Below are 15525 nucleotides of genomic sequence, written 5' to 3'. Positions count from 1 at the left end.
CCTCCCCAGGCTGAATCTCCTGTATTGGAAGAATGTGACCTTACGGAAGGGTGATGGGATGGTTAATGTCTCTAAAGCAACAAGGACATGATTCTCCTATGCCAAGGGATATAGCAAGAGGAAGGAGAAAGCACAGGTGCACATTAGTGGCCCTTGGGTGCAGAGTATTTTGTTGTCCTGCTAACTGATAGTCATTCCTGGGCCTTTGATGTTTCAGTGAGCATCTAATGGATTATAAAATCTAAAAGATCATCATCTTGTAAACCTGAACAAATCTATAATGAAATGAAGGACCCAAAGGCATTTAATTATTGAACACATAAAAGGAAGTATATTTTTAAAAAAAATTGGTCAAACTGTCCTGTTAGTTATCATTTTAAAGGAATTTACAGGGCTGTTATAGATTATTCTTTTGGAATAATTCAGTTTATAGCAAATGCCTAAACTGGTTTCTTCATTGCACAGTATATTCTCTTAAAATGGGTGCTTTAAAACAATTACATACATATTAAAAATCCTCATTTCTTTGCTTAATTAAAACGTTAATACTCTCAGACAACACAGATCTGAAATGGTGAAACCAGCAATTCCCCCTCCCACCTTACAACAAATTAAATTGAGACAAAATTACAAACACATTTCACTACATGATTGATTATTATTAATAAAAATCAGTTTCTTTTTGTTTGTTTTTTATAAAGTTGCCCGAAATGCAAGGGATGTGCATAGGTTTACAACTTAGTCATAATAGCATTTTATTCTTATTCCCCTGGGTGTGCCCCGTGAACGGAATGTACTTTGCTGTAGATTACAGATTGTTTTGTCCAACACAGACACACCGACAGCATAAACGCTCGCGACTGTCCACATGCATTAAGAGTCAAGACCCAACTTCAAATCTCTAAAAGGTTTACAGGGTGCTTCAAAGAGACAGTATCACATTATCTGGATGTTACATAAAGGACTTAAAAAAAATACTGTTCTAAAAAAAAAAGAGGAAAAAAAAGGCCTTTAAAAATTTATGAGTTTTGTAATCACTAGACTGATTATTTCAAATAAATAAAGGAAAGAAAGATATTCCAATCCATAAAATCAGACTCTAAAAAGAATGTAGTGTTCCAACCCCAGTCAAGGTAACAGAATCATTGTTTATTATTATTAAAATAGATTATAGAAAGCAGCATCTATTTTGTGCAGTTTTTAGGGGCCTTGGAAATAAAAAGCTATGATTTCCAAAAATATAACATTCCAAAGGATTGAATAATACATACATTTAAAGATACATTTTATTAAAGTTTAGGAGAACTGATTAAAAAAGATACTGTCTCTTTAAATTAGTGTGTAATTGTTTTTCTCCTCCTATCTATTCGGACATGACAATAATTATAAATGTAGGTCACACTACAACTAGGTAGTCTCTAGGGACCACGACCTGCTGACACAAGGCCGATAACAGAGGCTTTTCCATGTATGAGGTGGCTCCCAGTTATGCGGCAGATATCTGGGGAGAGGCCTAATAGACCCAGGAGACCGGGACCCACTGCGGGGCTGTGCACACGAGCTCCACGGCTTCCTCCAGATGTCTGATTGTCTCATCGATTTCATTGTTGATAATTGTGAGATCGAAGTAGTGTGCATATGTTCTCTGTAAGATGTCAGACTCCTTCTGCAGACGCTGAAGAGATTCATCCTAAATGGTGATGGGATGGAGGTAGGGATGGTGTAGGGGGAGGGAAAAGCAAAGAGAAAAGTCAGCCGGACTTTTTTCTCCTGTCACATTTCTGTCCGTCCCAATGTCAGAAACAGTCAAGGCCAGACCTTGATGTGCCACATCTGGGCATGAGGCCAAGCCCGCTTCGTGACAGAGGAGATGACGGTCCCCGGGATGGCAGGGTCACAGAACTACGGCTTGCAACCACGACTGCTCACCATGCAACAGGGGGCTCCACGCCAAACCGGACGGACCAGAGGAAACAGACACTCTTCAGCAAACACATCACCCTGCCCCAGCCAAGCAGTGTCTGCCCCGGGGTCAGTGGGGACTGACTATCAGAGTCGAGCCGCTCTGTCCTCATTCCTCTGACCCAGGCCTGCCTCATCTCAAGCCACTCTCCTGTTTGGCAGGGGGGCTTCAGGGGACGGATGAGGTCAGAGCCCTGCATCCCCTTCCCTTGGTCCTCTGCACTTGCTTGCACCAGGCCCCAGAGCCCAGCTGTGTTTGGGCCAAGAAGCCCCTGCCTCTGGGCAACAAATTAAGTTGTATTTCTCTCTATTCTACTTAGAGGTTCAATATGTTCCAGGAATTCAGTTACATATAATGGCCCTCACTCAACAGCAGTGGATGCCGGAGGCAAAGCTTTTTGGATGTTACAAATAATGGATGAAATAAAGCCATTTCCCAGATACAACGGCAGCTGGCATCTGATGAATCCCCTCACATTGGTTTGCATTGGAAATGGCCAAATATCACTGTTCATAAGTACTTACATCTCTTATGGAAACAACTCTGAAGGAAAAGCAGCTACTGAACTCTTCACGGCAGTAAAGGCTTTCCCTCAACTCCTGCAGCACACTACAAAGAGCCTCAGGATGGCAGTTCTTTCAAGATGGGGATCTCTTAAGGGCCACCAGAAAGTCTGCCTCTGCATCTCCACAGGTCAGATCTTGTTATGCTGAACTTTTAATGGGCAAGTTCAAATTTGAAACCAGGAAACTTTCTAAGTCAAAGTAACTGACTAGATAGCTGAGCTGTTGGGTGGAGTCTGAAATATATACAGATACAATTAAATACCTGTTTATTTGATTAGTATCTGTCTCCCCAACTAGAGTTCAAACTTGCCTTGCTGTGCCCAGCACTTGGCATTGTGCCTGATACATAGTAAGTGCTTAATAAATGTTACCGAAAGAATAAGCACTTGGCTGACTAATACTGGCCATTATACGATTTGATGAGTGTTAAATCTATAGTCAAGAGACAGAGAAAGTCTACTAGGAAATGGGGGCCCATGATGACAGAGACAGATCTCCAGAGAAACTAAAAGGTGTGGTGCCTTCAGGGACTTGGGAGCTGTTGGCACCCACTGCTGGCTTAGGAGCCCTCCTCTTCTCTGAGGCCCATCTGTTTGTAAGACACTCTTCCTGATGAAACTTGGCCTGTGGGTGCAGCCCTCTGGCAAGGGGATTCGAGGTGAAATAATAACACTCGATTCCATCACGGCACCACAGTGGGGATGACAGACAGCAGAAAAGTTGGGGACGCAATCTTTTCTATCAGGACACTCTGAGATGACAAACCTGCTTTGTCATCTACCGGAATTTCAAAGCAGGACGTGGCATGCTTTGGATGTTAGGTGTTAACTACTTCAGTGTAGATAAGACCTCAGTTAATCATCACCTTCTAAGGTCATATGAACACACTTTCTGCTTGCACTTAAAAAGCATAGTATTTTCACTGTGGCTTTACAATAAACACAAAGCAAAAGCCCCATTTTAGGAAACATGCATTCACCCAAAGACAGGAGTGCTTCCTACCAGTACAAGAAGGAGCAATTCCTACCACGTCACTCTCTGGGCTAGGGGATTCTATTGGAATATACAGTCCTGGGTGGCCTTCAAGAACCACTAGCAGAGCTTATAATTTGTTTAGAAAGCTGGGCTGATGAAAACATTCAAGAAAATTTATGACTGAGAGCATCAAATTTTTAATGCAGTTCTCGTCACACACAAAAAATAAAGCTCCCTCTTAAGGATCTTATAAGATGAAGCCATGTTTGTCAGTTTCTTCCTCTACAACAGCTTGTCTGCAGGCTTGACTTACACGTGAGCAGGGTTTAACTCAGTGAAAACAAAATGCCTTTATTCTAACAGCAAAAGCAAGGATTTGTGGGAACAAAATGTCTACATTCTAAATCTATGAAAGGAGACGAGGCTGTATTTCATCACCTCCTAGCTGGTACTTACAGGCAATTTTCTGCACCATTTTGGCAGCTATGGAAAATTAGTAAAAGGGCAGGAAAATAGGCAAAAACAAAAACAAAGCAAAGATGATAATTCAAGAAAAATACATGGTCACCAAAGGATACGAGCTAACCACAATGTGGAGTTTCAAACATGTTTGTGTATTAAATAAGATGGAAAAGTAGAATTTACCAAGGAATACATCTTTTGCAAATGAAATGACAAAAAATGACTGAAAAATATGAGTGACATAGAAACCTAGTTCTTTAATCTTCCTTAAATCTAGATATTTAATTTTCCTTAAAGTGAAAATCTCCAAGCCTTGATTTTACTGTCATAAGCTTGGGTGAGTCTAGGCCACTGTTAACTGGACAGTGCCAAGAGCATCCTGGTGATTTCTAGACCCTGCAGAAGTGATGGCCTTCAGGAAAACTGTGTAGAGTTTCCTCTTAAGAATGACCCTACAGCAGATAAGCAGCAATATACTCACCAGACACTCCATAACTACCTTCTTATCTGCCCAGCAATAGAAGGCTGTGTAAGCCAGCCTGGTTCTAGATGGTGCTGCCGACCCTCGCGGGCACCATCTCCGTGGCAGCTGCTGACTTGAGTAGGCCTGAGAGGGGACAGAGCTCATTTCCAGGTTTGGTAGTCTCCAGGGGCCTGGGTAGAGATTCTGCACGGGTTCCACTCCGGAGGCTGCCTAGGGGAGTCCAGGCAGCCCAGCCAAGGAGGTGGATGCCTTATAGTTCTCCCCAGGCAAGGCAATTCTTGGCCCAGAGCTCTCAGCACAGTGGCTATCAGGAGAGGAGGGGCTGGTAGCCCCTCAGGGCTGGAGCAGACCCATGGATAAGGCCCCAGGTGGACTGCACTGGAGACTAAAGCTTGCATTTGCCTAATGATTCTGATCTCAGAAGAACCACACCTCTCTGTGGCGTGTAATTCCTACTCCTGAAAGAGGACCTCAAGCTCTGGCAATCTTACTGGCCAGCATGGAAAACAAAGCAGAGCTTCATTCAGTTGTCTTAATGAGATGGGGCTTTGCTCTGGAGTGCACAACACAAATGCATCCTTACTCGGGGGAATGCTGATTAGAGGAAAAACTGATTAATTCTTACCTCATTCAAACCTGGAGTGATAGTTGGTGCGGCAATAAAAACAACAAAAGGAGCAAACTCTGCAGTTCTCAGGACCTTCAGTGCCTGTGTAAAAAAAAAACAAAAAAACCCTGAGACTTAAAAGGAGAAATAACTAATGCAACATTCAAATGAGTTCATAGAAAATTATACAACTGGAAAAGCCCTTGATTCAAATTTTTGGCAAGATATTAAATTTACCAACTTTATAAATAACTTATATTACTTCTTTTCATCCAAAGGATGTACAATAGCCATTGGCAAATAAAAGCTGACAAACGACGTTTTTCTTATGAATCTCATGAATCAATCCGACTTATTTTTCTTCAGAAAAGTGAACACTGATTATGTTGGTTAATGTTCATTTAAACCTGGTTATTAATTGTAGCCTGAATTTTAATTCCTAGGAAATGCATTTTGGGGTAGACTCAGACCAGCAGGGTGGCTTCAGCACTCATCCAGAGCACACTACACCACATTTCAAATTTCAGATTGCTCATGAGGAGAGCAAATCATGGCCACTGTGACCGTGAGGGCTGTGTTCGCACTGACATAGGCCTTCTGAGTTGTCCTAAGGAAAGCCCTCTACTCTGTGGGACTCATAGGGAAGGGACACCCTGTCCAGGGATGGAGCCTGGAGCCACTACAGAAGCCGTATGGCTGTGGGCAATTTGTAGGCCCATGAGAAGATGCCGCATTCAAGGCAGAGGGACCTCTGAGGCCCCCTTCAGTTCCATTCCAAGGTATCAGACACCTCTAACTGCAAGCTACTAGTTTGCACAGACATACTGCAAAGCCAGCATCTGTGGGGCTTGATTCTGGTGAGGGGTTGCTGCTTCTGCTGTCCCCCTAGGACAGCACTCTCCCCCGAACCCCGCAACAAAACCCAACATAGGCACACAGTTCACAAGTGACTGACAGGTAACTGATTTGTATGCGTCAGGGGTAAATATCTTGCTGTCCTTTATATAAGAATTTAACATGTCTATTCTGTTAGCCACATAGTTTGCTTTGTAAATAGCCTTTCAATTGTTTGCTTTGCCCTATTCCTATTCCTCCCTCTTATGTCTAGTTTGCTATAGTAGCAATTTGGGTGCCCTGCCTCCAGTTTTGCTGCTTTCCAATCCTACTAAACCATGTCACTAGAACAATCTTTCGGAAATGCAAATCCCATTCCATCACTCCTCCACTCCAAGCCCTTCAAGAGCTCCTTCTTGGCCTTGGGAAAAAAATGTACCCTCCTGAACATAAATGTCAGATCCCTGCCTCATGAGCTGGCCCATGCTTACCTTTCTGTCCCTTCCCTTCCATGGACTGGCCTTGCTGAACTACTTTCAGTTCCAGAAAGGGCTAGCCTTTCTCTTCCTACCCCCTCCGCCTGGACATTCCATCCCCTCATCCCCCTCCCCACTTTCCCTATTGCTTGGCTGAGTGTTCTTTCTTTTGGAAAGTCCTTTATGAGCTCTGAGCTGAGTCAGGCACCCTGCCGGTATGCTCCTGACACGCCCATACTTAGGCACCTGCAGTGCCTGCCACCCTGGAAATGCAAGTGCCTGGATGCTGGCGGCTAAGCTTCCTGAGGGTAGGGGCTGCGTCTTGTTCAGTTGTCCTTCTCATGCCCCAGATGGCACCTGGCAGAAATAGTCTTTTGATCAAATGAAAATATAAAAGCAGTACATATAATTCACAAAAAGGCTATTTTGCCTTTTGAGGCAGGTTTGACTAGAGGGCACTGTGCTTTCATGGCTGAAGAGAATCTCTTGGCCTCTATGAATATAAAGGCACGTAAGAGGCAGATCAGTTGGTAAAGGTTTTGACTTTCCTGTTTAGTGCAAGGTTCACTTTTCCTAGGATTATGTTTCTGAATTTTATTTTCTTATTTATTTTTATTGGACTATACTTGCTTTACAGTGTTGTGTCAGTTTCTGCCACACAGTGAAGTGAATCAGCTGTATGTATACACACATCCCCTCCCCCTTCCCACATCCCACCCAACTAGGCCATCACAGAGCACCGAGCTGAGGTCCCTGTGCCATACAGCAGGTTCCCACTAGCTATATGTTTTACACATGGTAGTGTATTTATGTCAAACCTAATCTCCCAGTTCGTCCCACCCTCCCCTTCCCTACTGTGTCCGTATGTCCGTTCTCTTCATCTACGTCTCTCTTCCTGCCCTGCAGATAGGTTCATCTGTACCATTTTTCTAGATTCCACATATATGCGTTAATATACAATATTTGTTTTTCTTTCTGGCTTACTTCACTCTGTATGACAGACTCTAGGTCCATCCACCTCACTACAAATAACTCAGTTTTGTTTCTTTTTATGGCTGAGTAATATTCCATTGTATATATGTGCCACATCTTCTTTTTCTATTCATCTGTCGATGGACACTTAGGTTGCTTCCATGTCCTGGCTATTGTAAATGGAGCTGCAATGAACATTGTGGTACATGACTCTTTTGAATTATGGTTTTCTCAGGGTATATGCCCAGTAGTGGGATTGTGGGGTCATATGGTAGTTCTATTTTTAGTTTTTTAAGGAACCTCCATGCTGTTCTCCATAGTGGCTGCATCCATTAACATTCCCACCAACAGTGCAAGAGTGTACCCTTTTCTCCACACCCTCTCCATCATTTATTGTTTGTAGATTTTTTGATGATGGTGATTCTGACTGGTGTGAGGTGATGCCTCATTGTAGTTTTGATTTGCATTTCTCTAATGATTAATGATGTTGAGCATCCTTTCATGTGTTTGTTGGCAATCTGTATGTCTTCTTTGGAGAAATGTCTGTTTAGGTCTTCTGCCCATTTTTGGATTGGGTTGTTAGTTTTTTTGATATTGAGCTGCATGTGCTGCTTGTAAATTTTGGAGATTAATCTTTTGTCAGTTGCTTCGTTTGCAACTATTTTCTCCCATTCTGAGGGTTGTCTTTTCTTCTTGTTTAGTTACAGTTTCTCCTTGTGGGGTAAGGGAGCCTGGCACATTGTTTTACCTGCCCTCATACTGCTTTAACTGTGAAAGTCACAGGCTCAGATTCCCCATGGGAGAAAGCTCTTCAAGCTGTTCGTTTTTGAAAGAGGTAACTGGCATTTCCTTGCAAATCCTTTTGTGACTGAAGATTTTGGCAAGGAACAACCATCATGAAAAAGTCTGTATATAGCTCAATCGAGCTTAACAGTGATCTTCACTTAGAACTGTCCTTTTTGTGAATATTATTTTAGGCCTTTTTCCATCCTTCCTGTGCTCATAAATCAGGTGACTCCAGGGTCATTTGAGACATAAGGTTTCCTCATCATCCCACATCCACCCAGAGCCACCTTCTGGGCAACTTAGATGGGGAAAAAAAATTCTAAGGCACAGTCCCTACCCTTGCTTCCATCCCTGAAGCTACTCAGAGTGCCAGATGGAAGTCCACACAGCCACAACCCACGGATGAAGTCGAGAATGCCACCCCAGGCATGAAATGGTCTTTTCTCCACTCAATGACTGCAGCCTGATAGCCACCCAATTGTCTGAGTATTTTCAGTTCTAGCCTGCTATTCTATTCTACACCAGAAAACACACGACTCGGCAACCGTTAGCTTCCTATGGATTACCCTTCTCTGCATGGCATTCACGCCCTTAGTTTTTATCCACAAAGACATGAAGGACATTCTGCACCTACTGCATGAAACTGTCCAGGAAGACTGTACTCACCACACCACCAAATGCTTCTTATGTCTAAGAATCAGGTTATATTCCTTTAGTAATTAACTCCAAGGAAAGAACCGACATACTTCTATTAGATGAGAATTATGTGATCCGTGACATTCTCCTTTTTGCCCTGGTTGCCAGGAAGTTCAGAGCCAAATTTCATGTTTATCACAGTAACTATTTTAGTCTCTGTAGTTAGTATTGAATATATTTGCTTTCTCCTCCTTTTCATGGCTTTGAGTTTCTTGCCTATATTATTGTACTTTCAAAGATTATAAGATGCCTAGAATCCTGACTGAGATTTTCTTGCCTAGTCTCCCTCTTATCTTCAGAGTCACCACACATGTCCTCATTTTTTCTCGAAGGCCTCTGTCCCCATACTCTGCTCTACTTATGGGTCTCAAGTGGGGGCCAGTTGTGTGTGTGTGTGTGTGTGTGTGTGTGTGTGTGTGTGCAGACTCAGCTCGCCTGAAGTTCAGGAACAGGAAATGGAATTGCTTCACAAGGATTCCCCTCCCTCAGGCCACTAATAAGTGGCTTTAAGATGATCTCTAAAACCTCTTCCTTTTTGACTTTTAAGATGAGACACAAATTTGTTAATATTTACAGGCAAATATCTCTTTCTGAATCCCAGAGAGGGGAGAGAGAGTCTAGAAAGATCACTGAAAATACACTGGGTTCAAACAGCCAAAGAAGCATTAATTTAACATTTAAAGTTTTCTTTTGGAGATAAATTGATTTAATGGCTCATCTATGGCCAATAATTGTCAGGTTACTACCCTCAAGGAATAAAAACTCATTTGACCAAGTATCTAAGAAGCAGAGATCTTTTAAGACTTATCTGTTTTTTTGCAAAATTAAAAAGGGCAAGCATCTGAGTCATTTTGCACAAAGATATAAGGGTTTAAGGAAGAACACAGTGACTGCAGAAACAATCTTAAGAGAGCGAACTGACTTCACAAAACAGCCTCTAGTTCAAAACATGGCTGTTGTTTCCAAGCACAGATTCCTAACAAGACTGTACCTACCCCTTGATGACAACCTTCTGCCCTCTGGGGGCAGAAGCAAAGCCACAAATATTCTGCTGCAAATGGACAATTCAGAATAAAATTAAAATCTAAAATTGTTTTGATTACACACTGGAGGTATTATAGTTCCAGCTTTAGGGACATAGATTATTTTCTGAGCCATGGCTTTATGAGAAGTCAGCTCTATAGCTTTCCTCAGGTTTGACCGCCTTACAGATTTTTCTAAATGTTAAAATAAAGATTTAAATTGTACTACTACATACATACAAGGCACACCAGCTTAAGGATTAAACAGGGTTAACTCTTCTAGGATGCTACAGTGAAAGGAGTCTAAGATTTACTGTAAAGACAAAACAAAACAAAACAAACCCCCAAATCCAAACCAAGACTGTTCAAGTGAAAATTACGTTAAGCCTTGGTTTCTTCATCCTCAAAAGTAGATACTGATGTCCCTATCTTGGTGTTACAAGGATTAGGTAAGGAGTACTAATGCTTGGCAAAATATAGAGGAACACAATCTATTCTCATTATTTTAAAAGAAGCCAAGTTACTCATTTTCTTCTGGTTTAAAGTCTTTAGGTTTAAAGTTGAACCACAACATCTTATATAGTATCATTAGACATATGTTTGGTTTGGCCTCAACTATCTAAAATTAATTAAGACGGCACAAACTAAATGAGCTGGCCCTGCCCGGTGCCGCCCGCCCCGCGCCTATCCCCAGCCTGAGGCTCAGCCCCGTTTGCCCGTGTCCATCACTCTGTGCGGAAACGCCGCCAGCATGTCAGACAAGCTGCCTTACAAAGTCGCTGACATCAGCCTGGCCGCCTGGGGACGCAAGGCCCTGGATCTTGCAGAGAATGAGATGCCGGGCCTGACGCACATGTGGGAGATGTACTCGGCCTCCAAACCACTGAAGGGTGCCCTCACTGCCGGCTGCCTGCACATGACCATGGAGACAGCTGTCCTCATTGAGACTCTCGCTGCCCTGGGTGCTGAGGTGCGGTGGTCCAGCTGCAATGTCTTCTCCACCCAGGACCATGCAGCAGCTGCCATTGCCAAGGCTGGCATTCCAGTGTATGCCTGGAAGGGTGAAACGGACGAGGAGTATCTGTGGTGCACTGAGCAGATGCTGTACTTCAAGGACGGGCCCCTCAACATGATTCTGGATGAGGTGGTGACCTCACCAACCTCATCCACACCAAGTACCCACAGCTCCTTGTCAGGCATCCGAGGCATCTCCGAAGAGACCACAACGGGGGTCCACAACCTGTACAAGATGGGCCCGCGTCATCATCATGGAGATCGACCCCATCAACGTGCTTCAGGCTGCCATGGAGGGCTATGAGGTGACCATCATGGATGAGGCCCGTCAGGAGGGCAACATCTTTGTCACCACCACGGGCTGTATCGACATCATCCTCGGCCGGCACTTTGAACAGATGAAAGATGACACCATTGTGTGGAACATCGGACACTTTGATGTGGAGACTGATGTCAAGTGGCTGAATGAGAACGCTGTGGAGAAGGTGAACGTCAAGCCCCAGGTGGACTGCTACTTGTTGAAGAACGGGCACCGCATCATCCTTCTGGCCGAGGGCCAGCTGGTCAACCTGGGCTGCGCCATGGGCCACCCCAGCTTCGTGATGAGCAACTCCTTCACCAACCAGGTGCTGGCGCAGATTGAGCTGTGGACCCACCCAGACAAGTACCCTGTTGGGGTCCACTTCCTGCCCAAGAAGTTGGATGAAGCAGTGGCTAAAGCCCACCTGGGCAAGCTGAATGTGAAGCTGACCAAGCTGACTGAGAAGCAGGCCCAGTACCTGGGCATGTCCTGTGGCAGCCCCTTCAAACCTGATCACTACCGCTATTGAGAACCAGGCCTGCCCTTTGCCTTCCAGCTGCTGTCCTTGCCTGGGTCCCACCTCTCCTCCCCAAGAGCAAATGGCACCACCTTTGAGATTGGTTTGATAATGTTCCCCATCAACTCCCTGGGGCTAGTTACTCAGTCTTTGGCCTCTGCTGCATGCCTCATACTGTTCCAAGTGTGGCAGGGGGAATTGAGAAGTCCCTTCTCAAGCCTTGGTCATGATAGAGGTACATGGGAGTTACCCACAGGGAGCCATGAGGTCAGGGGTTATGGAACTGCTCACTCAGTCAGTCCTTCCTTAGACTGGAAGTTGGCGGTGGTGATCACAAAGCCCATGCACTTTACCATCCAGGCCCTCACTTGGCCTATGGGCTTTATACACATGTTCTTGGTTTACAGGTTCATTGGTTCCTCAGCCCATGACAGATGAGAAGGAGCTATGTCAAAGGGTATAGAGGAACTGTTGGCGTTTGAATGCTCCTGAGAGCCCAGCTTAGTGCTTGGCATTCTCTTAAACCTCAGAACAATGAGGTTGGTACTTTTAGTCCCTATTTTACAGGGGTTGGAATATATTGTTAAGGGATAGCCAAGAAAGGTCAAGAGAAGTGATAGCCAGAGGTTGAGATTGGCCAAAGAAACGTAAAAGTGCATTGTAACTTGATGGTTCCCATCACAACTCTGGGTCAAAAAGAGATTAATTTGGTTTATGATGTCAAAAGAGAGCAAGAAGGTGGGTTAATAAAAATTTTGGTGCCTAAAAAAAAATGAGCTGAACCCCAGTGTTAGGTGGGGCTTTCTATGGTTCACACAGAGTGGGAGTGGTGTCAGCAGTGAGAGGGTTTTTAAAAATGCCACATGGGGGGCTGCCCCGGTGGTGCAGTGGTTGAGAATCTGCCTGCCGATGCAGGGAACACGGGTTTGAGTCCTGGTCTGGGAGGATCCCACATGCCGCGGAGCAACTAGGCCCGTGAGCCACAACTACTGAGCCTGCGCATCTGGAGCCTGTGCTCCGCTACAAGAGAGGCCGCGACAGTGAGAGGCCCTCGCACCGCGATGAAGAGTGGCCCCCACTTGCCACAACTAGAGAAAGCCCTCCCACAGAAACAAAGATCCAACACAGCCAAAAAAAAAAGCCACATGGCACTTCTGTCATAGTTTTTGATGAACACTGAGGAAGAACTTTCACCTTTACCAGCTTGCCTTATTTGTATTCTTAGCCCATGCCACAATGTTTAGAATATAGCAAGTACTTAATATACGCTGGTTGAGTCAAACTGTTTGTGAGGTACAGTACAGCAGGTAATCAAATGGGCCGAGGTGGGAAAAGGGCATGGAGACAAGGTCCTAAGGAGAGAGCCTCCCTGGAGCAACGAGGATCTGCCTGACAGCAAGTCGGTCATAGCCACGGGAATCCTGAAGGCAGGGTGTGGGCCTTGTCCAGCCTGGGGAGAGAGTGGGCTGAAGGCAGAGAAGCCCAAGGGTGAAGCCCAGGCAGTGCAGAGTCTGTGGGCACCTGTAGCCGGACCGCTGGATGCAATGGTCGGTGTGAGAGCAGGACTAGGCCTGGGAGCACTGGGCAGGAGAGCCTGGGGCCAGAGTGGTCAAGCGGACCAACTAGAGGAGTGGGATCTGGGTGATACCTGACCCCAGGGCCACGGGCCCTCAGAGGCGCAGGCAGAGAACAGGATCCCTACCTCTCCCAACAGATCACGGTTCTGAGGAGGTGGACAAAGGAAGCAGGAGAGAAGAATGCAGTGAGCCCCTCCAGCAGACGGGGAGCAGGGCCGAGGGTGTTTTGGTGCCCAGTGCCACATGTGAAAGTGACTGTTGTGGGCAGCCTGATACGGCCGAGAGAAGCATCTCCTGCTCAGCAGTGCAGAGCAATGCATGGCTGGGCTGGGCCGGGCTGGGCAAGGGCATGGGGAGAGCTGGACGCCGGGAGTGGAGCGGCAGCGGTGGCGGCGGGTGAGGCAGAAAGCCCTGGAAGGTGGACTGAGGTAATGCAGAGGGGGTCTGAGGAGCCCCGCAGCCAGCATACTGCTAGAGACATTACTACCAGCAGCAAACGACGCTCAGGTGAAGACCAGGGTGGAACCCAAGGAGAGGATGTCGAAGACCAGGACCAGGATTGAGACTTTTCCTCTAGCCACCCCTGGCCAGAAGATTTTTCCAATCCCTAGTAAGGAGGGATTAGTAGTTAAACAAAAATCAATCTGCATTACACATCATATATTTAGTTCTATAAAGATCTAAGTTCATTGTTAAGTAAACTGTGTAGTGTTCATCCTAATGTTGCTTTCCTCCCCAGCCCCTTAACCAGATTCCAAGTTCAAGAACCCCATCAGGTGCTGTGACATGGAAATGGGTGAAGCCACTGGCCCTGATGTTAGAATCTTGGAGCCAAGTAACTGAGCCATCAGGCCCCAAGTCACACAGACCCTGGCTAAGCCGGTTCCATCCTCCCTTTGGGGATGGCTAGGGGACGAAGTTTCATACAGTGGCCCTTGAACAGGGATCTTCCCTGCCTGGGGTTGCCAGGTAAGCTCCCTGATGAAATGGAGCCTGCTTGAGGGGAGCTGGTCTACCATTTCAGCAGGTGGTATACTGATTCTATTTGTAAGTGATAAGGGATTTTTGGTACAGGTTGGTCTTAGAAATGGCAGGCCTGGGAGCCACACAGGCATCCACAAGCCTCTCCGGTAACCTGCCCTGATGTCTACAACTCCCAAATCCTTCCTACTGGGCTTTGAGTCCCACTTCTTCTTAGTTTGTCCTCAGAGATGAAAAATAGCTTGTTAGCATTTTTGATGTAAGGCCTTTGGCTTTCTCCTTTTCAAGTTTAACAATTTCTACTGCTTCTAGTGTAGGACGTATCTGCAGATCATCTAATCGTCTCTGCGTCTAGCTCTGAGTCCTCTCCAAGTTCTCCACATGCCTCCTAGTTTTAGCTCAGGGTCAGGCATTGTCCCTCAGTAAAGAGATGGCAGAGGCTAAGAACCACCACGAGTCTCTACCCCTGCTCTGCCTGGCATCCCCCGGGGCTCGCTCATGCATGCATTCATAAAGCTGGTGCGGTATTTTGGACCCAGGCCCCAGGATCAGAATTTCTTGCCGGCGATTAACATAAGATGCTGGCAGACACTCTGATGGTCTGGTGTGAGCTGTACCAAGAGAGGAAAGGTGGCTGCTGTGTTAAAGTGCCAGAGTCTCATCCTGAGTCAGATTACTGTAGGAATTCTGGCAGGCACAGACCCGACTGGGCACTTTATTGAGCAGAAGCTCAATAAACGAATCTCATAAGAGAACAGTCTCTACTTCTTAAATACACTGTGTGTGCCCTGAGTGCAACGGTTAGTCAGCTTGCATTCTAGACAGTTAACTCATGGTGCCTTCATTGCCGATACTTTCCCATAGCTTACTATTAAATTATTATGTGACCTGTGATGTTCTGATGCCATTTTTGATTTCAGAACCTGAGCTTAGCATGCAGGCAGGACGACAGGGTGCCAGGGTTGGCTAGGCATTACCTGAGGCTCCACGTCCAGTATTGCGATCAGCCCTTGCTCATGGATCTTCCGGATGGTCTCCAGTTTTGTCCCGTACATCGCATCCTCGTGGCTGCCATACTCCAGGTACTCGTTATTAGAGATGTCTTGCATCATTTGGTCATGAGATACAAAGTAATAATTCTTTCCATTTTCTTCATCTTTCTTTGGAGGTCTGGTGGTGTCTGCAAAGTTACATGTCAAGAGAGGTTTAAAAGGCTGAGCTTATGAGCTGATGCTCCCAATGGACCTACCCAGACTCAATCTCCTCTTAAAAGCTATGGATTCTGTAGTATG

At 45.5% G+C, this 15525-nt stretch overlaps 1 protein-coding gene and 1 pseudogene across 19 annotated transcripts in view; one reads left to right on the top strand and one right to left on the bottom strand.

The window, feature by feature from the left end:
- Positions 1-638: 638 nt before the first annotated feature.
- Positions 639-15525, bottom strand: part of CASK (calcium/calmodulin dependent serine protein kinase) — a 401244-nt gene continuing 386357 nt past the window's right edge. For all 19 annotated transcript variants that reach the window (XM_067022830.1, XM_067022831.1, XM_067022834.1 and 16 more), the window contains 3 exons: positions 15211-15413; positions 5076-5159; positions 639-1690 (listed from right to left, as the gene is read on the bottom strand). In XM_067022830.1, coding sequence (XP_066878931.1) covers positions 1514-1690; positions 5076-5159; positions 15211-15413 — 464 coding nt within the window. In that variant the 3' untranslated portion in view covers positions 639-1513. The remainder of the gene's footprint in view (positions 1691-5075; positions 5160-15210; positions 15414-15525) is intronic.
- On the top strand, positions 10595-11779 carry LOC136793358 (adenosylhomocysteinase-like; annotated as a pseudogene).

The sequence above is a fragment of the Kogia breviceps genome, chromosome X (genome assembly GCF_026419965.1).
Source record: "Kogia breviceps isolate mKogBre1 chromosome X, mKogBre1 haplotype 1, whole genome shotgun sequence".
Taxonomy (NCBI): Eukaryota; Metazoa; Chordata; class Mammalia; order Artiodactyla; family Physeteridae; genus Kogia; species Kogia breviceps.
This window is presented reverse-complemented; position numbering and strand designations above follow the sequence as displayed.